The sequence below is a fragment of the Schistocerca piceifrons genome, chromosome X, assembly GCF_021461385.2.
Source record: "Schistocerca piceifrons isolate TAMUIC-IGC-003096 chromosome X, iqSchPice1.1, whole genome shotgun sequence".
In the NCBI taxonomy this organism is placed as follows: Eukaryota; Metazoa; Arthropoda; class Insecta; order Orthoptera; family Acrididae; genus Schistocerca; species Schistocerca piceifrons.
In genome coordinates, this window is record NC_060149.1 from 554,390,329 (window position 1) to 554,413,434 (window position 23,106).

The 23,106-nt window shown below is 44.3% G+C and overlaps 1 protein-coding gene across 3 annotated transcripts in view; it reads left to right on the forward strand.

Moving 5' to 3' along the window:
• Positions 1 to 425: 425 nt before the first annotated feature.
• The window catches only part of LOC124721910 (transmembrane protein 39A), a 192,239-nt gene continuing 169,558 nt past the window's right edge, over positions 426 to 23,106 (forward strand). For 2 of the 3 annotated variants that reach the window (XM_047247062.1, XM_047247063.1), the window contains exons 1-2: positions 426 to 729; positions 1,560 to 1,687. In XM_047247062.1, the coding sequence (XP_047103018.1) occupies positions 502 to 729; positions 1,560 to 1,687 (356 nt within the window). In that variant the 5' untranslated portion in view covers positions 426 to 501. Of the gene's footprint in view, positions 730 to 1,313; positions 1,471 to 1,559; positions 1,688 to 23,106 lie in introns of those variants that run through there. The other variant, XM_047247064.1, reaches the window with a different exon arrangement.

Genomic DNA, 23,106 nt, shown 5'->3' on the forward strand with positions numbered 1-23,106 from the left:
TATAATTCCTACCCCTTTTTCCTTCACAGATGACTAACATTTGAAAAGTTTGACACTTACCGATGTGTGAGATAACCGAAAGATTTATGTGTAAGTGTAATACACTAAATGCCCAACCTTCTTAGACAACATTACAAATCAGATATGCCTATACAGAGGAACGATAAAAAGAAGTACGACAATATACTGGATAACAATTTCAACAAATGTTTAACACAGAGTAGTTATTCTGTTATGACATAAATGATGCTTCGCAAAACTTTTACAGGACACTTTCTTTTCTTGTCATCTTTAAGTAAATCAATGGAACTGGTTTCTTCTGTCTTCTGTTTGTTTCTCTTTCAAACTGGCGATGTTCAAATGTCAATCGCCACTTGTATCAATTCATATGTTGGCAACATCCAGCTTACGTCAATTATTTTGTTTTATTTTGTCTCCTGGAGCAACGTGGATAGCTGGATACAATGTTGTTGTCAGAACTGAGAGTAACAAGTGTTTACAATGAGCTCCAGAAATAAAGGTTCTAGGGTAGAAAGGGAGACATCATCATCATGTGTGTTTTTTACATTTGTGTTGTGTATAGCAGTACTGTGGAGCTTACGCCGCTGGTGGAACAACACGCCTCATTTCCATTCTACTGCTGTCAGTCGAAGGAGAAAATTTACCCGGGATCCAGCAGATGGAAGGCGCCCACCACCTCTTCCCGTTGCAATAAGGGATCGATTGCAGGTGAACCTGGATTTTGCGTGATTAAATGGAAGATACATAAAGGAAATGTGCATGTGAATCTTAATTTGCAAGTGAGTGTTGACAGTGTTGTAAATTAACGGCTCCTCAGTAAGTGCCGTTAACGTCTGATTTCAGCACGAACTGCATTGATTCATGCAGGGCTGGAGCAGCTGGTTAAGGTTGTAAACTCGCCACGTGACGTTTTCGCGCTAAGATAAAGGCGGCAAATTTAAACTTCGTAAACACGTAGACTCTTTTGCGACTTTAACTGGTTACATTTACTTTGCACAGTACTATTAACACACAGAAATGTGTAGAACATATACATTGGTGAGGGAAATAAGATAAAAAAAATGCTCATGAGATTTTTAAAGTGACGTAATAATGTTCATTATGTCTCGTACTCTCATTGAAGAGTTTTAATCGTTCCAAGTCGATTGCAGTAATATGCTGACTATTTTGATAAACGTAAATCGTAATGCCTAGCTTTATGATTTGAGGAATTGTTATGTCAAGCTTAAATATGCGTAGGTTGCAGATGTTGGTACACCTGCTACAAGTGTTCGAAATATCTGTCGATACATATCTTGGCATCTAAAGAGTAATAACACTGCGTACAATTTGGAGTCATCGACGGTAGCTGATTGTTTTTATTATTTAATCGGCACCTGTGAAACGAATGCAGGATTAATGAATATATTAATAGATATCGGTTTAAACCTGACGAAGAAGATACGGGAGGTAGTTTCTTTACATATGTGAATACGGTATGCTGTGTTGATGATCTCGCGTAATATTTACTCACAGATAATTGTTTGTCGTGTTTACAGAAGGGAGGAAAATCGGATTATTTCCTTGTGATGCCAGGTAGCAGGCGAAATGTAACAAGACCGTCTTCTGGGCGACCGCCAGCTCTGCCGTTAGGCCTTCCGTCCTGCGATGACGTGCAGAAATCTAGGTAAGTCTGCATCATTATTGTGTGATAGAACTTTACTGTACACAAAATTACTGCGGTACACCTTTTACGTTCATAAAATTTTAATAAAACATAGCTTTGAGAAAATGTTACTACTATAATATTTGCTGGGAGAACCCGGCCTCTTGATCACAAATTATTTTCGTATTAAGAAAAACGGGGTAACTGCTTATACTTCATGGCCTATTTTTGTTAAATTATGGGTTTAAGATTTAAATACGATTCATGGCCGTCTTTCCATTTCTGTGTCATGCAATGATTGTAGTGACTTTCAAATTTTAGTTTGCTGCAAAGCTTTTGAGATACTATTCAGTTATCAATTAATGTAGTGTGCAAGGAATGTTATGTGTGAAGGAGATTTTAACCCAGTAGTGAATGTGGCTGCTGCTGCTACTGCTGATGACGAAGACGAAGAGTTCAATGCTTTATAACTGTGATTGGTGTATCTATGTTGCATCTGTCAGTCTCCACTGTTGCACGAAGGGAGACAGAGCTATTATCAGTTCTCTGGACTTGCAGTAGGAGACAGCTAGCTACTTATCTTAATCTGGACAACCTAATCTAAATTTTGGATTGTTTAACTCCATACAAAAGTGTTTGTGGCTCCTCAAAGAAAAACCTATGTTGGTTTTCCATCTTTCCTAATTCTGTCTTTTGTTATTATAACTGCAGCCCATCATCCGTGGTTCGCAGGATTTCATGTGAAAAAAGGATAAGCTGAGTTTTGCACAAGGGATGCTTTTTAAATCTGTTCTGATCTGTAGACAGATTCTTTCTTGCCTCAAGTAAATATGTTCAGTCTTGAAATATGCTCAAGAATTCTGCAGTAAACTGATGTTAAGAATATATACATCATTGATGTTTGTGACTTGAAAAGGTATCTGGAATTGATTTGAAACTGAGGTGCTATTCCAATACACTTGAAGAGCCTCTGCAACACTGTCAGAGTTCAGGAGAAATACCCATATACATTAACAATATTGGTCTGTAATTTTGTGTGTCTGTTCTTTTACGCTTCCACATAAAGGGGTCAGCTGCACTTTTTTCCAGTTGTGTGGGACTTTGTGCTGGACAAGAGATTTGTGACAAATGCAAGTAAGGTGCCTGTTGCCGAAGATTACTCTGTGTAAAACCAAATTGGGATTCTATCTAGACCAGGTGACTTATTTGTTTCCAACTTTTTCCGTTGCTTCTCAATGCCAGGGATACCTATTTCTATGTTCTCCATACAGGAATCTGTGCGACAGTAACATGATGGTATGCCTGTATGATCCTCCTGTGCAAGTGATTTTTTGCACATGAAATTTGAAACTTCCGTTTTCCTTTTCTTTTCTTCTATTGCCGCACCAGAATGATCGAGTATCTGGATAGAATCCTTTGACCCACTTTGTGATTTTACATAGGGCCAGAATTTTCTTATGTTTTTCAGCAAGATCATTCGCTAATGAATGACAGTGCAAGATTTTGACTGCTTTGTGCATCAGTCTTCTTATGGATACACAAATTTCTACTGACTTTTACTGTTGACATTGCAGTGTCTTTTGTTGAACCAGGAGTTCAATAGTCTCCTCTTCATCAGTATTTTCTGAATTTTGTTATTAAAACACAGTGAGTTCTCTCCATCCTTAATACATTTAATTGGCACATACTTCACCAGAGCAGGATTCACAATCATTTTATACTTGGCTCATAATTTCTCCACGTCCATCATATGTGACCTAAGTGATGTCCATTCATTGTCTCACTTGTGTCTTAACAACAGCTTATCCTCTCTTTCCAGCATAAAAACTGTCCTTGTCTTGTTGATGGATTTATGACTATCGTTGTTGAGACACCATGATAACTAATCCCTGTTTCTATACTGACACTGTTGATCAAGTCAGGCCTTTTTGTAGCTATGATGTCTAAAATATTTCCATTGTGCATGGTTTGTCAAAGTAGCTGCTCAACATAGATTTTGCAAAACGTGTTCTGAACTACTTGACAAGACCGACCGTCTGTACCACCTGCATTGAATTCATGGATGTGCTAGTCTATATTCGGTAGGTTAAAATCACCTCCAGCTAATACTGCATGAGCAGTGCTACTAATCGTAGACTTTGTGAATGGTTCTATTACTGTTACAGTGGGAATTTGTAAAAACATCCATTGATTATCTTGATTTGACTGCAGCTGTAACTCACGTCCACATAACTTTACAGTTGGACTCAATATCAATGCATATAGACACAATATTCTTGTCAGTTCCTATGAACACTTTCTCTCCTATGGTGTAGAACCTGTCTTTTTCGGTATATGCCTCCTAACTAAAGGACCTTGATCAATTCTGGGAATGATACTGCAAATTTTGAGCTCGGCTTGCACTCTGCAAGTGAAATGAGCAGTTTTCACCACTTTCTCAGCCACCCATAGGAACTGTGGATGGTCTCAGAACCCAAGTCACAGGCACCATTGGCGTCAGCATGAGCCACAAATTAAATGACTGCACCATCCCTAGTGGCAAGTTGTGCTGGCAGCATCACACATTGAAGTACCTGTGCCATGAGTTATGTGGATAGTTCCATTGGCATATGACCTTTCACAATTGAGTGATCACAATCGAGCACTTACCAGTTGTATAGGGAAGACATTGGAATCTAGAAACCAGAAAACTTCTCAGCTGCCTTTATTGTGGTTTCTGTGGGTACCACTTTACACTTGACAGTCTAATATTGCTCGATGCAGTGATACAAGAGTCTTTTTGCCTAGACAGCATGAGATAAAATTACTTTTTTAAATTGAAAGAGTGCATGGCACTACAGGAAATGATGATTTGTCAAGGGAAGGAAGTATAATTATACCGGGTACCAGGCTATGTGGGAATACGAGAAAGTGAGCAAACTGACATGGCAGTGATGGATGCATATAAGGAAAGTGATTTACTGTCCTGTGCTGCCCCCTTGAGTGCTATTACCTCATTGAGGAGGAGAGTTAGGTCAGTGGGAGGCTGTGCAGATGAAGATTAAAGGTACAACTTATGGCTGGTGAATCCTACAGTTTTGCATGTTGAATATTGTTTCAGCCAAACAGATGAAAGAAGTGGCTTTAACACAACTGAGAATTGGGCACACAGGTACCTCTTCCAGCCACAGGACCCACCAGTATGCTGTGCTTGTGGTGTAACAGTATTGTTTGCACCACATTATTCTTGATTGCATTTTATGTTCTGAGAAGAGAACTAAAAATTGTCTTCATAATTGTTTAGTCACTGTCTTAAAGAACATCGAACCAAGTGTAGGGAGTTTTACAGTTTTTGTGCTGTCCAGACTCCTGCCCAAATCATTGGGTATTTTTGAATGTAGTCATTCCCCATTATGCTGTTAAAATATTATATATTGCGATTACAATTTCGACACATGGTCATTGTCAAGCATACTGAAATCAATGAGTCTCTAAATTATTTACAAATTAATTACAAAAATAACAAACAATGAAAAATGCATCTCAGAGTGGCAGGTTCTCTCTTTCTTTTATCTGAATCATAGTTTTATGGTTTTGACTGTGTCCATTTATCTTTTGATACATCAAGATGAAGATGAGATGGGAGATATGATACTGTGTGAGGAATTTGACGGAGTCAAGACGAGGCCCCAAGAGTAGACAACATTCCGTCAGCACTACTGATAGCCTTGGGAGAGCCAGCCATGACAAAACTCTTCCATGTGTTGACCAAGGTGTTTGAGACAGGCAAAATACCCTCAGACTTCAAGAAGAATATGATAATTCCAATTACATAGAAAGCAGGTGCTGACAGTTAATTAAATCATGTTTGCAAAATACTAGTACAAATTCTTTACATAAGAATGGAAAATCTGGTATAAGCTGACCTCGGGGAAGATTAATTTGGATTCCGGGGGAATATAGGAACATGCGAGTCAATACTGACCCTACGACTTCTCATGAAAAGTAGGTTACAGGAAGGTCTGCCTATGTTTATTATAGCATTTGTAGACTTGGAGAAGGCTTTTGACAATGTTGTCTGGAATACTCTATTTCTAATTTTAAAGGTGGCAGGAGTAAAATACAGGGAGTGGAAGGCTATTTACAATTAGTTCAGAAATCGGATGACAGTTGTAAGAATTGAGGGGCATGAATGGCATGCAGTGATTGAGAAAGGAGTGAGGCAGGGCTATAGCCTGTCCCTGATGTTAGTCAATCTGTATATTGAGCAAGCCGCAAAGGAAACAAAAGAAAAAAATGGGAGTAGAAATTAAAGTCCAGGGAGAAGAAGCAAAAACTTTGTTTGCTAATGACATTGTAATTCTGTCAGGGACAGCAAAGGAATTGGAAGAGCAATTGAACGGAATGGACAGTCTCTTGGAAAGAGGATATAAGATGGACATCAGCAAAAGCAAAACCAGGATAATGAAATGTAGTCTAATTAAAGAAGGTGATGCTGAGGGAATTAGATGTGGAAATGAGACATCTGAAGTAGTAGAAGAGTTTTTCTGTGTGGCCAGCAAAATAACTGATGATGGTTGAAGTAGAGAGGATGGCAAGAAAAGCATTTCTGAAGAAAGATTTAAGTCTCGGGAAGTCTTTTCTGAAAGTATGTGGATGGAGTGTAGTCGTGTAGGGAAGTGAAATGTGGACAATAAACAGTTTAGACAAGAAAAGAGTAGAAGCTTTTGAAATGTGGTGCTACAAAAGAATGTTGAAGATTAGATGGGTACATCACATAACTAATGAGGAGGTACTGAATAGAATTGGAGAGAAAAGATTTGTGGCACAACCTGATGATAAGAAGGGATCGGTTGGTAGGACACTCTGAGATCTCAAAAGATCACCTATTTAGTGCTGGAGGGAACTGTGAGGGGTAAAAATCATAGAGGGAGACGAAGAGATTAATACAGTAAACAGATTCAGAAAGATGTACATTGCAGTAGTTACTCAGAGATGAAGATGCTTGCACAGGATAGGGAAGCATGGAGAGCTGCATCAAACCAATCTTTGGGCTGAAGACCACAACAAGAACAATATATATAATTACACTAGACCTCAGGTTTTTGTGTAAGTATTTTTAATTTCCACATACAGAACTAATAACCAACATTGACTTGTCAACTCATTCAGATTGGCTGTTCAGCTAGTGGTTCGCGTCTTCCAGACACGGTATTTTGATGCTGTAACTTGACGTCCTCATCAGGTGGTTCCTGAGACTGGCTGCCTGGGTTCCATATTTATGACTGGGTGGTGCCTGAATTTCCACCTGCTGTTCACTCCTCTGGATTGGGTGTTACCTCTTTGGACTGTCTCTGCAAGGCGTGCCCCACAAGGCACACTCCCTGCAATCTCACACTGCTGTTTGAGTTCCATTTTATGTCTGTTATCGCTGCAGCAACATCTTGTGGTGCAGATCACCCTCCGGTGATCCATATTAGGTCTGCTCTTGTGAGGCTTGATCCCTAAGGAGTCAGGTTGTTGTTGTTCTGTATCTTGTCCATGCCTGCTGTGGCCCTTTCCCACAGCAGTGACCATCACATGTTGCTCTGTATGTGGTCTGATCCTGTCTCTTACACCTGCAGTTATCCGAGGTTCATTACTGGAGCTGGGAACTTCTTTCTGGTGTTTCTGTTGCAGTTCAAATGCCAGATTCTTGTTTTCAGTTGATCCATTCATGACACTATCCCAGGATCTGGGGTTTTGGGCCAGGATACTCTTTTTCTCATAATCTGTGGTGTGTTCCTGGACCAGGCAGTGTTCTGCTATTGTTGATTTTGTGGATTACCCTAACCTATTGTGTCTTTGGTTTTCCTTATATCTTATGTCAACTGTTCTGGTGGTTTGACTGATATAAGACATGCTGCATTCACAAGCTACGTGGTAAATGCCGGGTTTTCTTAACCCCAAATAATCTGTGGAAGAGCCCTGGTTTTTTTGAGTGAGTGGAAAACATTTCTGATTTCGTATTTCTTCAGGATTCTGCTGATCTCTGCAGAGATAGGACCTGCATATGGTAGAAAAGCTAACTTCCTGGTCTCTTCTTCTTGTTCCTCTCCCAGTGCATTAGGTCATCTGGTGGATGTAATGCTATGCAGATGTCCCTGGTTGAATATCCGTTGTCAGTGAATTCTCGTGGAAGATGTTCTAATTCCATTGTCGAGCTGTCAGTTGGAAACTGTCTTGGCTTGGTGTACAAGTATTCTAAGCACCCCGATCTTCCATGCGGGGTTATTTCAGCTCTCGGGCTGTAGGGGTGTGTGTGTGTGTGTGTGGGGGGGGGGGTGGAGGGGGTCTGCTCCAGTGAGGTGTGCGATCACTGAAGTCTCAGGTTGTTAATGTTGTTACATATCTCGTCTGCGCACACTGTGACCATCTCCTGCGGCATTGGCCGTTACCTGGTGCTCTGTATATGGTGTTATCCTGTCAGTTACACCTACCATTGTCAAAGTTCATACTTGAGCTGGAGTCTTTTTTTTCCAGAGTTACCATAGCAGTTGAAACACCGGATTCCACGTAGTGCAGAGTTGGTATCCTGCCAGGATCCTGGTTTTATGACAATCCATGGTGTGTTCGTGCTCCAGGCAGTGTTCTGCTATTGGTGATTTTTGGCCTGCCCTATACTAGTATGTCTTTGGTGTTCCTTAAAACTTATGTCAACTGCTCTGGTGATTTGCCCAATATAAGACATCATGCATGCACAGGTTATGTTGTGAATACCAGGTTTCTTAACCTCAGATTATCCTTGACCATTCCAAGATCAGTAGAATCCTGAAGAAACACGAAATGAAAAGTGTGGTACACCAACAAAATCAGGGCTGTGCTTGGAACGTTTGAAGATGATGTGGGGTTAAGAAAAACTGATATTTACCACAAATATTGTGCATGTTATATGTCTCATATTGGTCACATCACCATAACAGTGGACATAAGATACAAGGAATGCCAAAGATATACTACGCTAGGGGAGGCCACAAAATCAGGAATAGAAGAACAGAGCCTAGAGCATGAACACACTACAATTATGATAAAACCAGAATCCTGACCCAAACCTGCAGGTTCTGAGATAGTGTCAGCAGTAAATCAATTGAAATCAAGATGGCAGAAACCCTAATCATTTAGGAAGCAGGATACCAACTCGGCACTGCATGGAATCCAGCATGTGAGCTGCTACAGAACCACTGAAAAATAGTGCCCAGCTCCAATAATGAACCTCAGACAATTGCAGGTATAAATGACAGGATCAGGTCACATATGGAAACCAGGCAGCAGTCACCACTTTGGGAGACTGCCACAGTGGGCACGGACAAGATATGGAAAAACATCAACACCCTGAGACTTCAGCAATCACGCCTCATTGGAGCGACACTAGATGGTGGTCTCTGCTGCGAGAGGTTGCTGCAGTGGCAGTGGATGTAATACAGAACTACCGGAGCAGCGTAGGATTCCAGGAAGTACATCTTGCAGGTGTACGAAACACCAGGAGACTGACACCTCTATGAAAGACAATCATAGTAGACATGGATGGCATAGTGAATGCCTGCAGTGATGCGATACTGTAGGGAACATGACTCGTGGATGCGGAGCAAAACACCAGTAGGCGGTTGTCACTGCGGGAGACAGCCACAGTGAGTGCCGACAGCATAGGGAAACCTGGAGAAGTGTGAAAGCGCACCTTGTGGGGGCGGACCAAAGAGGGAACACCCGATCCTTAGCAGATGGCAGATACAAGTTCAGACACCATCTAGGCATAAATATGGGTCTCGATCAGCCATGCAGCAAGTATCAAGTATGACTTGATATATATGTTTAGTTACGTCATCGAAATAGTGGGTTGGAAAGACACAGACAGCCGGCAGAATACCCATCAAAACGAGATGACAACTTGTCACCAGGAAAGTGTAAGAGACTACAACATTTAATTATTCTCAAAGTTTTTGCTCTTATGTACATCTACACCTACATAGATACTCCGCAAGCCACCGTACGGCGTTTGGCAGAGGGTATCCCACACCACTACTAGTGATTTCCTTTTCTGTGCCATTTGCAAATAGAAAGAGGGGAAAATGTGCATCCTTATGAGCCCTAATTTCTCGTATCTTATCTGTGTGGTCCTTATTCGCAATGTATGTTGGTGGCAGTAGAATCATTCGGCAGTCAGCTTCAAATGCCGATTCTCTAAATTTCCTCAACAGTGTTTCTTGAAAAGAACATCAGCTTGCCTCCAGGGATTCCCATTTGAGTTCCCGAAGCATCTCTGTAACACTCTTGTGTTGTTCAAACCAACTGGTATGAATTTAGCAGCCCGCCTCTGAATTGCTTCAATGCCTTCCTTCAATCCAATGTGGTACTGATCCCGAACACTCAAGCAGTACTCATGAATACATCGCACCAGTGTTCTAGATGCGGTCCCCTTTACAGGTGAACCACTCTATCTTAAAATTCTCCCAATAAACCGAACTCGACCATTTGCCTTCCCTACCACAGTTCTCACATGCCTGTTCCATCTCATATCTCTTTGTAACATTACACCAAGATATTTAAACGACTTGACTGTGTCAAACAGGACACAAGTAATACTGTATCGGACCATTACAGGTTAGTTCTTCCTACTCATCCACATTAACTTCATCACACCAACCAGAAATTTTGTCTAAGATGTCTCGTATTCCCCTACAGTCATTGAACTTAGACACCTTACTGTACAACACGGCATTATCGGTTAACTGCAATATACACTGCAACTTCTGTGGCCCCTAATGTGTGTTCCCAATATACGTTCCATGACTGTCAAAATATCTTGGAGCTTTCCACTTCAGGCTTCAGCCAGCTCTAGGTCCCATGAATAATCTGAGCGTGAGAAATTTCCGGGAGGGCAGTTAATTCAGGAACTTTATTACGAATACTTCAACGGTTTACTGATAAAATTATGACAGTTGAAGTGTCTTTATTCTTAATGCCTTTGCTTTTCTTGCTGCGTATCGACTGGTGAGTGTTCATCAGAGCACCTCAATCTACTGCCTAGCCAGCCTGCCCATTTTTATTAGTGGTAGGTCAGCTACAGATACCAGGGAATGATGTACTGCAATTTCTTCAGTTAACTCTGGTTTCAGTTGATATTTTGTGTCATGGCCATTCAGATGTGAGGAATGTGTGTGTAGAAGAGCTCATTCCCGTTTGTAATTTTTATATGGTCGGCAACCACCGTCTGTTGTCATTTGCCTGACAGTCTTTATAGTCTGTATTAAGTGTCCATGGATCACCACCACGAGAAGATTGCTGATTGGTAAAGACTTCATTTTCATCAAGCATTTACATTACATTCTGTAAGGACTCTTACAACCCTGCAGCTGAGTGCCCTGAAACCACCACCACCACCACCACCACCACCACCACCACCATCATACTCTCTTAATAGGGTTCTTTGGTGGCAGGAATTTATTCACAATGATATTTGAAAGTTCAGTAATGAATTTGGATGCTATCTCATAGGTTTTGTTTGTGCAGTTCTGAAAATTTTGTTTCATTGCTCAGAGTAAAACCAAGATCTCATAACTCTTACTACCTAATCATGATTGATCTCCCCCCAGGGGGCTCACCACTCTTTGGTGGGTTCGTGCTTGGCTGCCATGGAGCCCCAGCCTTTGCAGCATTTTTTCGCTTCTGTGCTACGTGTCTATCCTCTTGCTATTCTTTTTCCCCTCCCTTGGGGAACACGTCTGGGGTGTTATTGGGAATGTTCTGCATTGTCTGTCGCTGATGTAAGAATAGTCTCACCTTTGTTTTTCGCTCCATTTTCCTTTCTTTGTTTCTCTTCTCCTCTTGTTCCTCCACTTCGGCATTTGAGGTTCCTCTTTTTCTTCTTCCTCTCTGTGCGCTCCTGAAGGCCCACCCATGCATGTGACACGTAGTATGTGACTGGTTAATGCGGAACTCCCAGCCTCGGTTGACAGGTAGGGTTTGCACGTACCACCTGATACAGGCCAGGCCCAGGGGTGATTGCCTGAGCTGCAACCTTCCCAAATTGCCGATTGGTCCCTCTTGTCAGGTGTTCGAGAAGTGTGAACAATCACCTAAGGTGGGTGCGTCCCCTCGTGAAGGGCGTCTCCAGTTGGAAGGAGTGTGCCATCAGAGACACTGGCAATCATGGGGGATTTTCTCGCAATGAGTCAATCATCTTCCTAATCAACATTTACAGAATGTAGACGTAATGAGGATAATGATTCAAAGACCCTTCCCTCTGCACCATGGTTCCTCGTGGTCTCTCTTACTGAAGACGGTCAGTCCTTCACCACGGTAAATCCATTTATTATTCAGAAACGTGCTGATGCAATTGCTGGCCCTGTGAAACCCTGCTCTCTTTTACGGAATGGTACTTTGCTTTTGGAGACTACTCCTGATTCTCAAGCACGACAACTGCTTGCTGCCTTGCTTCTGCACAGCTAACCTGCTCGTGTAGAGGCCCATAGAACTTTGAATTCTTCCCGTGGTGTAATTACCTCTCTGATCAGGGTGTCATTGCTGTCCATCGTGTAATGAAAAAGGTAGATTCCTCCTTAGTGCCCGCCAGCACTCTTTTTCTGATCTTTGATAGAGTGGTGCTTCCGTCCAAGATCAAAGCAGGCTATGAAATTACCACAGTCCGGCCTTACATTCCAAACCTGATGCGCTGCTACCAGTATCATCATTTCAACCACACTAGAACGTCTTGTCAGCACCCAGCCAAATGTGTAACCTGTGGTAGTGATGCGCACGAGGGCGATTGTCCGCCTCCTTTCCCCCGCTGTATCAACTGCAATGGCGGCTGTGCCGCCACCTCTCGAAATTGCCCTGTGTGTCTTCATGGGCGGGCTGTCCAAGAGATCCGGGTAAAGGAAAAGAGCGCCTTACCCAGTCATTTGCAAGTTACTGGATAGTCGTAAACGCTGTGTTCTTACGTCTGGCACCTATAGTTCTGTTCTTGTTACCACTCGCTCCATGAAGGACATGGCGACGCAGACATGCAACCTCCAATTCAGCTATGAGGTTGTAAAATCACCCAGTGTCAAGGTAGCGTCACCATCCCCCTGTCCAGCTGTGCAACAAGCCATCAAACTCTCACATCCAGGGGCGAAGCCACCAGCTACACAACCAGTAGGCCGGAAAGGACAGAGGGAGTACTCCCGTGAAGACTTCCTCCGTCCCTTCAGCCAAACATCAACTGAGTCTTCCTCTAACTGGAAAGGCTTGAAGAAACCCACCAAAGGCAAACGGTCTTCTCCTTCGCCAACTCAAAGATCCTCTTCGATGGTGTCACCATGTGGTAACTTATCCCGGCTGGCCTCCATGTCACCAGTGTGCACCACCAATTGTTTTTCTGCGTTGGACTCTGCAGACTGACAGCACAAGCGAGCTGATGCTTCTGTGGACCCCATGGAGCAGTATCCTCCTGCTTCTGTGCTCTGTAGTAGTAGTAGTTCACCGGCTGTCACTTGGCAGCTGTTGAGGTGACACCCCCTACATCTCTTCCACATCATGACTCTCCTTCAATGGAATGTTCGCAGACTTTGGTCCCACAAAGAGGCTTTACGGCTGCTTTTGGCATCGCAGCGTACCCTCGTACTCTGCCTTCAGGAAGTGAAATTGCACCCTAACGACCGCTGTGAGCTTTCACATTTCTTACCAATTTGTTTTGACTTTACCCCTGAGGCCGGCATTCCATCTCGTGGGTGCATCATGCTGCTCATAGGGGATGACATTCATAGTCAACCCATCTCCCTGACTACCCATCTTCAAGCTGCTGCAGTTTGCCTTTTCCTTCCCCACCTGACTTTTCCCCTCTGTACCATTTATGTCCCTCCATCATTCGATGTCACCAGAGCAGACTTTGTTCAGCTTACTGGGCAGCTACCTCCCCCATTTTTGCTACTTGGTGACTTTAATGCACATCATCCCCTTTGGGGTTCTCCCAGGACCTGTCAGAGAGGTGCCCACTTGGTTGACATTCTTAACCTTTTCTGCCTTTGTACTGGGGCACCCACTTTCCTTTTTGACTCCTCGCACACCTGTTTCCATTTGGACCTATCCTTCTGCACTGCCCAGCTTGCCCATTGTCTTGAGTGGTCCGTTCTTTCTGACACCTACTCGAGCAACCATTTCCCGTGTGTTATCTGTTTGCTGACTCCTACCCCATCCACTTGCATGCCCAAATGGCAGCTTACTAGGGCTGACTGGCAGCTTTACTCCTTCCTGGCAACCTTCGAAGAGCAAGATTTCCCCAGTTGTGATGACCAGGTGGAATATCTTACAAACATTATCCTTACTGCTGCAGAACATTCCACTCCTTGCACTTCTTCTTTACTACATTGTGTGCCAGTCCCTTGGTGGACTGAGATATGCTGTGATGCAGTTTGCGCACGGAGACGTGCTCTCCATGTTTTTAAACATCATCCTACATGGCAAACTGCATTCAGTATAAACAGGTGTGTGCCAAGTGTCATCCTGTTCTTCAGCATAGCAAAAGAGCTAGCTCTACTTCTTCACTAGTTCTTTTAACAGTTCCACCCCTTCCTCTGTCATGTGGGCCAACCTCCGACTGCTCTCTGGGACCAAGATCTATTCCCCAATTTCTGGCCTGACAGTAACAGATGATGTCATCATGGACACTATTGCGATCTCCAACACCTTGGGCTGCCATTTTGTGAACATTTCGAGCCCTTCCCACTATCGCCCTGCCTTCCTCCATCGTAAACAAGCGGAGGAGGCTCGGGCGATTCCCTTCTCTTCTCCGAATTGTGAGTGCTACAATGTCGCCTTTACTATGAGGGAGCTAGATCATGCGCTCTGTTCATCCCGATCCTCCGCCCCAGGGCCAGATGCCATCCACATTCAGATGTTGCAGCACCTTTCTGTTGCAGGCAGGCAGTTTCTGCTTAACACGTACAACCGCATCTGGGCCTAGAGCACATTTCCTGGACACTGGTGTGAAGCTACCCCGCCATACCTATACCTAAGCCCGGGAAGGACAAAAACCTTCCTCCTAGCTACTGCCCCATCTCTCTTACCAGCTGCGTTTGCAAGGTGATGGAACATATGATTCATGCCTAGCTGGTATGGTGGCTTGAGTCTCGCAATTTACTGACGAATGCACAGTGTGGATTTCGAGTGCGGTGTTCTGCAGTTGACCATCTCGTTACTTTGTCTACCCATGTCATGAATGTTTTTCTGCAGAAGTCCCAGACTGTGGCCGTGTTTTTTGATTTGGAGAAGGCCTATGACACCTGCTGGAGAACTGGTGTCCTCCGTATTCTTTACATGTGGGGCTTCCATTACTGACTGCCCTGTTTCCTTGAGGCATTTTTAAAAGACCTAGTTTCAAGGCGCATGTGGGTTCTGCCTTTTCACACAGCTTTATCCAGGAAAACGGCATGCCTCAGTGTTACGTCATGAGCGTCGTCCTCTTTGCTATCGTGATTAACCTTATAATGGCCTGTCTCCTGCCGGGCATCTCTGGCTCTCTTTTTGTCGACGGTGTTGCCATCTATTGCAGATCTCCATTGACCTGTCTCACTGAGTGGGGCCTTCAGTGTTGTCTTGATTGTCTTTGCTCCTGGAGCATCGACAATGGTTTTCGCTTTTCCACTGACAAAACCGTCTGTATGAATTTCTGGCGACGCAATTGGTTTCTCCCACCATCTTTACATCTTGGGCCTGTTGCCCTTCCATTCGTTGAACTATGAAGTTCCTGGGGCTCATGCTTGATAGGAAACTCTCTTGGTCCTCCCATGTGTCTTACCTGGCAGCCCACTGTATGCGGTTCCTCAGTGTCCTACGTGTCCTCAATGGTACTTCCTGGGGTGCCTATCGAACCACCCTCCACCGTTTGTACCGATCCCTTCTCTGTTCGAAATTTGGCTATGGTTGTTTTGTTTATGCATGTGCATGTCCATCCCTCTTACGCCGTCTCAACACTATCCACCGTTGTGGCATCTGGTTGGCCAGGGGTGCCGTTTACACTAGCCAGGTTGAGCGTTTTTATGCTGAAGCTGCTGAACTACCACTGTCCTACCGCCGTGATTTCCTCCTCAGCAGGTATGCATGCCGTTTGATTGCCAGTATGGGGCGCATCCCTCTTCTCCATTACCTCGTGGAGTCCACTTTCAGCACTAGCTATGGCAGCTGAACTTCACACTACCTGCAACTGTTCCGCTGAGTTTGAACCCTTCACCATCTTGGCTTCATGAAGCGGCCCATGCGATAGTACCTTTGTTTACACTGATGGCTCTTGGACTGACTGTGAGGTCGCATATGCCTTCATGATTGGCACCTGTGTATTTCGATATTGGCTTCTGGCACACTGCTGTGTATATATATAGCTGAGCTCTTCGCCGTGTATCAGGCCATGGAGTACATCTGGCGATACAGCCTTTGCAGTTGTGTCTTCTGCTCAGACTCACTCGGCGCCCTTCAAAGTGTGTGTGCGCTGTACACCACCCATCCCTTAGTGCAGCGGGTCCATGAAAACTGTCACTTGCTCTCTCTTAGTTGAGCCAGAGTGATGTTTCTGTGGGTTCCTGGTCATGTCAGTCTGCCAGGAAACGAGGCTGCTGATGCTGCTGCCGAGGTTGCAGTCCTCGTACCTCAGCCCGTGAGTTCCTATATTCCCTCCGATGATCCCTGTGTTGCCGTCTGTCAGAAGGTGGTGTCCCTTTGGCATTGCCAGTGGTCCTCCCTTCACGGGAATAAGCTTTGGTTTATTAAGCCTCTCCCAGCGGCTTGGACGACCTCCTCCTTGCCCTCCCGCTGGGAGGAGGTCATTTTAACTAGACTGCGTATTGGACACTGCCTTTTTAGCCATCGTCATTTGATAAGTGGTGCTACCCCACCACTTTGTACACATTGCGCCCAAGTTTTAACTGTTCACCACTTCATGATGGAATGCCCATTTTTTTAACCGTTTACGTTCCCGCTTGGGTTTGCTGTCTGAGTTTTCAGCCATTTTAGCAAATGACGTGCGGGCTGTTGATCACATTTTACTTTTTATGATTTCTGTATGGTGTCTAACCCTTTGTCCATGTGCCTGTTTCTAGCTGTCTTCTATTATGTCAGTTGCTACTGACATATAGTCGTTTTTTAACTCCTGTCTGTCTTCGTGTTCTTTAGTTTTGACTTGGTCGCATATGACCCCAGTTGTTTTTGCGCCCTAAAACAAAACAAAACCAAACCAATGATCGATCTGTTCATTCTCAGTGTGGGGTTCTTTAGATTGGACAGCTTCCCTCTTGGCAATAGATATGCAGTCTTGTGAGCCATTGCTTTTCGTTTGTTCGCAAACCATGCTTGCTTCTTATTTCTAGAACCAGATTAGTTTTCTATGTCTGTGTTTAAATCTACTCCCACCCACTCTGCAAACCACTGTGAAGTGCTTGCCGAGGGGTACTTCCCATTGTACCAGTTACTAGGGGTTTTTCCCATTCCGTTCACATATGGAGCATGCAAATAATGGCTGTTTAAATCCATTCCTGCGTCCTGTATGTAATCTAATTATCCCTTCATGGTCCCTATGGGAGTGATACATAGTAAACTGTAACACACTGCCTGACAAAAAGTGAAGCACCCAGAAAACATGGTTGGATGTCAATCTTACATTGTACAAATACATCCCATCATCGGGTATGTAAATGATAAGAGTGACTGGTGGAATGGCTACCCGAGTGCATTAATGCTGTTCATGTTTAATAACGTTTCCAGGCCTGGTGGGATATATAAGAGGTGTGAACAGCATCAGATGGTGAGCGATCACTGTGAAGGGCATTGGAAACCGGCATATTTGTATGAGACAACGTTATCAGCACATGACAGCTTGAAAGTGGCCTCACTGTGGGCCTCTGTTTGGCTGACTAATCAAGTAGTGCAATATCCAGATTTGTGGTACATTTGAATGTGACAATGGCCTGATGTTGGACAGCGTGGGATGTGAGTGCACTGATTATCATGAGGGAATGTTACCCTGTTGTGAACCAAGCATGTCGTAACCCTGTCACATCTGCATCTGCCATCTGAGTACAAGCAATGGACACACTGTTTCATCTTGTACCATTTGTCGAGGACAAGCTGCATTTGGGCTAGACAGTTACTGTCTCGTGTTTCGACTGCCATTCAGACAACCAAAAACAGCTGTTTTCTGAGTGGTGCTGTGATTGTGAAGCATGGATTGACGATGACTGCCATCATATTGTGTTCAGTGATTAATCACAGTTCCGCACTACTCTGGTTGACTGTAGCCAGCGGGTATGGCATCGGCATGGGGAGATGTGCCAAATTTTCACTGTGTTGGAGAGGCACAGTGATGTCATAGTGAGGGGAGCCACCGGGTATGACTTCATATCACGGTAACTAATGACTGAAAGAACTCTAATGGTAAAACGACATGTCACGGACATGCTGCACCCTCCTGTGTTACCTATTGTGAAAAAGTCTCGTGCAATTTTTCAATAGGGCAATGTTTGTTTACACATCGAACATGGGTCTATGAACTGGCTGTGTGATATTGAGACACTGCTGTAGCTAGCAAGATCCCCAATTCTGTCCATGGTATAACATGTGTGGGACCAGCTTGGACATCAGCTCTGTCCCAGTGCCAGTAGCTAGGATATCAAGGACCAGTTAAAACAGTTGTGGTCCAGCTTGCCTCGGGAGAGGATATAGTGACCTTATAACAATGTTTCCAAATGCATCATACTGATAAGTGGGCTCATACTCTGAAACTCTTTGTAAATTTGACTCGATAATTTAATCGCTGAAATAACATCACATATCTTGTCAACCTGTGAAATTTCATTCATTTCCTCGTCCCTCTCTGGGTACTTTACTTTTTTTTATCGAGAGTGTATGTTCATAGATTCATCATTTAAAGCTGGTTCTTGAAATTTGGTAATTAGGCTTTCTCTGAACTGTTTGCACCTACAGGGAGTGGACAAAAATATGGAAACACCAAAAACACAACACATCTCCATGCGTAGTATGACATGGGAAAACTGTTGGCACTAATAAACAGCTTCTAGTCATCTCTTAATAAACAAATACAGGTCCTGTATGGTTTTCAAGGGACTTTTATACCCTACTTCCTGCAAAATAACGGCAATTTCAGGTAATGTTGATGGAGGTGGATGGCAGTCATGCTTCGTTCTCTCCACAGTAGACCACAAAGGCCCAATAATGTCAAGATCCAGTGACTGTGGTGGCCAGGGGAGATACACACATCCTTGTGCTCGCAAAACCAGTCCTGAATGATGTGAGCTGTGGAAATAGGGGACTTCTTGTCTTGAAACACAGCATTACCATTGGGGAACAGACATTGTACCATGGGATGGACGTGATAGCCAAAATGGTCACATAATACTTGGCAATAATGCACTCACTAATCAGGAGCCATATGGAATATCACGATATGGCTGCCTAAATCATCACTGAACCCTTGTCTTGTTTCATTCTTGGGCATAAACTAGGCTAGAAGTTGGAAACAGAGTGAAACACGATTCTTCTGACCAAATGACTTTCTTGCATTACTCTTATAGAGTACTGCCTCTTTATCTAGTTTGCTGAACATATAAATTCCGCTAAGTGTTTTCATTGCACTTTGTACTTTGGTAATCATTGTTGCTCCAACTGCCTTGTGGTCACTGATAAGTTTCTACGCGTAAATCCTCAGAGGTCATGTCTGTTTATAACTTTCACATGTTGTTGGGGTGATCTCTGTTTATATAAATTTTTTTGTGAAAGCCAAGATCACTTGATTTAAAGACCTTTATTTCAATTACTAGTTTCAACAGAATCGTGCTGTAATCTTCAGATTGGTATGACACTTTGCATATATGTTGACATACATGTTGTCGACATTTTTAGAACAAAGTGTAAATACATTAAAAACCTCGACATGGTTTGTCATTTATAAAACAGAATGCCCCCAGATGGATTGTCAGAAGAATAGAAGGTAAAAGCACAACATCCAAAGCACCTATAGAGTTAAAACTACATGCCACGCTGACAACCTCACGTGGACTAAACTGAAGATGTCAACACGATTCTGTCGAAACTAGTAATTGGAGTAAAGGTCTTTAAATCAAGTGATTTTGGCTTTCATGAAAAATATATAACATGTCTGTCTGTTGTTATTAGATCCAATATATTTCTGTCATGAGCATAAGTGGTTGCTAATGTTTCGCTGGATGTCTCATCACGCTCACCACTTATGAAACTGTAATTTTTCCAATGGATTTTTGGATGATGAAAGACTCCTCTAATGTGGACAGTATGATTGGGGAGCTTAGGCACTTGTGAACTTAAGATTTCTGTAAAGTTTTCTGTTGTATCTGGACATGAATCTGGTGGCTGATAGAGGGATCAGATGTTGCCAACCCTTGATACTGAGTCTTGCACAGACATTCTTTTATGCATTTTCAATTTCCATCTCTGTGGATTTGAGTTTCTTGTCTGCAGTGGCAAATACACCATCTCCATTTACTATTAGCCTGTGCTTTTGATATAATCTTAAACTTTCCCCATAAGTCACACTGCTATCAATTCTGGGTTTTAACCAGCTTTCTGTACCTAGTGTTACCTGAGCTTCTCTGCTGTTTAAGAGTGCTCCAAAGTAAAGCACGTGCCCCAAGGACTCACAATTCTTGTGAGTATGTGCTTGGCTACCACAGGGACCCAGCCTTTGCAGCACTACTTCACTTTCTGTGCTCCAAGCCTATACTTCCACTTTCCCTTTCCCTCTCTGCCTTTCTATCAGACAGTCTTCCAAGTGTAGACCCCCACTTGGACCTGGTACATGACTTCTGGCACTCTCAACAACTCATTAATTAGTACATGGTCCCCATTGTTAGATTTGACCTGCCACCACTTTTCCAAATTTTTCAGAAGTGTGGAACATTCAGAGAAGGTCACGCAATTTGGTGTATTGTTTTATCCATTGAGCCTTTCCACCTAGGCACCCTTCCTTTCTAAGAAGGCAGTGCACACAAAACCCAGTGTGGTAACCATCTCGTTGGGGGGGGGGGGGGGGATCAAGTACCTGCACAGTGGGAGCTCCCTGATAACTTGGGGATCACACTGTTAGAGCTCGAGCTGAAACTGCCCTATGTATACCGTGGAGTACATGCCCATAAAGACTGGGGCATGTGGACTCCGAGCAATGGATTACTGGCCAAGTAGCTGTTGCTGAGGCTGTGTGGTGCCCATGATGAGAGACCCATTTCGCAGTGGGTGGCACCATGGCGGTTGACGCAAATGAAGCTGATGAAGCTTTCTCCTGCAGGTGGTTATCCAGCCCCAGTTACCTCTTCAGAAGGAAAGAACTTGTTCAATGCAGAGAGATAGACCCCAAAATGTTTCCTTCCCTGGCTACGCTGTGGGGGGAACATACAGCTAAGAGATCAGCAGAGAAGTTCGTCCCTCCCTCCCTAGCAATTCCTGGTTTGCACAAAGACAGATGGGGATTCATTTTTGGCCACAAAGTCTCTATTCTGTGTAAAGACTGTGAAGGACAAGTTTGGGGAACTTGCAGTCATCTCCAAAATGAAAAGTGGATCACCAGTCTACATTTTCATTGATACTGCAGTCCACGTTAGGGCTAGGAAGGTATCCTATACCACTACTAGTCATTTTCATTCCTTTTCCACTTCCAAATAGAAAGAGGAAAAAATGACTGCCTGTGTGCCTCAGTACGAGCCCTAATTTCTCGTATCTTATCTGCACGTTCCTAACACGCAATGTATGTTGGCAAAAGTAGAATCATTTGGCAGTCAGCTTCAAATGCTGGTTCTCTAAATTTCCTCAACAGTGTTTCTTGAAAAGAATGTCGACTTCCCTGCAGGGATTCCCATTTGAGTTCCCGAAGCATCTCTGTAACACTCTTGTATTGTTCAAACCTACTGAATTGCTTCAATGCCTTCCTTCAATCCAATGTGGTACTGATCCCGAACACTTAAGCAGTACTCAAGAATACATCGCACCAGTGCAACGTTACATCCAGATATTTAAACGACTTGACTGTATCAAGCAGGACACAAGTAATACTGTATCTGACCATTAGAGGTTTGTTCTTCATACTCATCCACATTAACTTCGTCACACCAACCAGAAATTTTGTCTAAGATGTCTTGTATTCCTTTACAGTCACTGAACTTAGACACCTTACTGTACACCACGGCATTATCAGTAAACAACCACAGATCGCTGTCCACCTTGTCTGCCAAATCACTTATGTACACTCCTGGAAATGGAAAAAGGAACAAATTGACACCCGTGTGTCAGACCCACCATACTTGCTCCGGACACTGCGAGAGGGCTGTACAAGCAATGATCACACGCACGGCACAGCGGACACGCCAGGAACCGCGGTGTTGGCCGTCGAATGGCGCTAGCTGCGCAGCATTTGTGCACCGCCGCCGTCAGTGTCAGCCAGTTTGCCGTGGCATACGGAGCTCCATTGCAGTCTTTAACACTGGTAGCATGCCGCGACAGCGTGGACGTGAACCGTATGTGCAGTTGACGGACTTTGAGCGAGGGCGTATAGTGGGCATGCGGGAGGCCGGGTGGACGTACCGCCGAATTGCTCAACACGTGGGGCGTGAGGTCTCCACAGTACATTGATGTTGTCGCCAGTGGTCGGCGGAAGGTGCACGTGCCCGTCGACCTGGGACCGGACCGCAGCGACGCACGGATGCACGCCAAGACCGTAGGATCCTACGCAGTGCCATAGGGGACCGCACCGCCACTTCCCAGCAAATTAGGGACACTGTTGCTCCTGGGGTATTGGCGAGGACCATTCGCAACCGTCTCCATGAAGCTGGGCTACGGTCCCGCACACCGTTAGGCCGTCTTCCGCTCATGCCCCAACATCGTGCAGCCCGCCTCCAGTGGTGTCGCGACAGGCGTGAATGGAGGGACGAATGGAGACGTGTCGTCTTGAGCGATGAGAGTCGCTTCTGCCTTGGTGCCAATGATGGTCGTATGCGTGTTTGGCGCCGTGCATGTGAGCGCCACAATCAGGACTGCATACGACCGAGGCACACAGGGCCAACACCCGGCATCATGGTGTGTGGAGCGATCTCCTACACTGGCCGTACACCACTGGTGATCGTCGAGGGGACACTGAGTAGTGCACAGTACATCCAAACCGTCATCGAAGCCATCGTTCTACCATTCCTAGACCGGCAAGGGAACTTGCTGTTCCAACAGGACAATGCACGTCCGCATGTATCCCGTGCCACCCAACGTGCTCTAGAAGGTGTAAGTCAACTACCCTGGCCAGCAAGATCTCCGGATCTGTCCCCCATTGAGCATGTTTGGGACTGGATGAAGCGTCGTCTCACGCGGTCTGCACGTCCAGCACGAACGCTGGTCCAACTGAGGCGCCAGGTGGAAATGGCATGGCA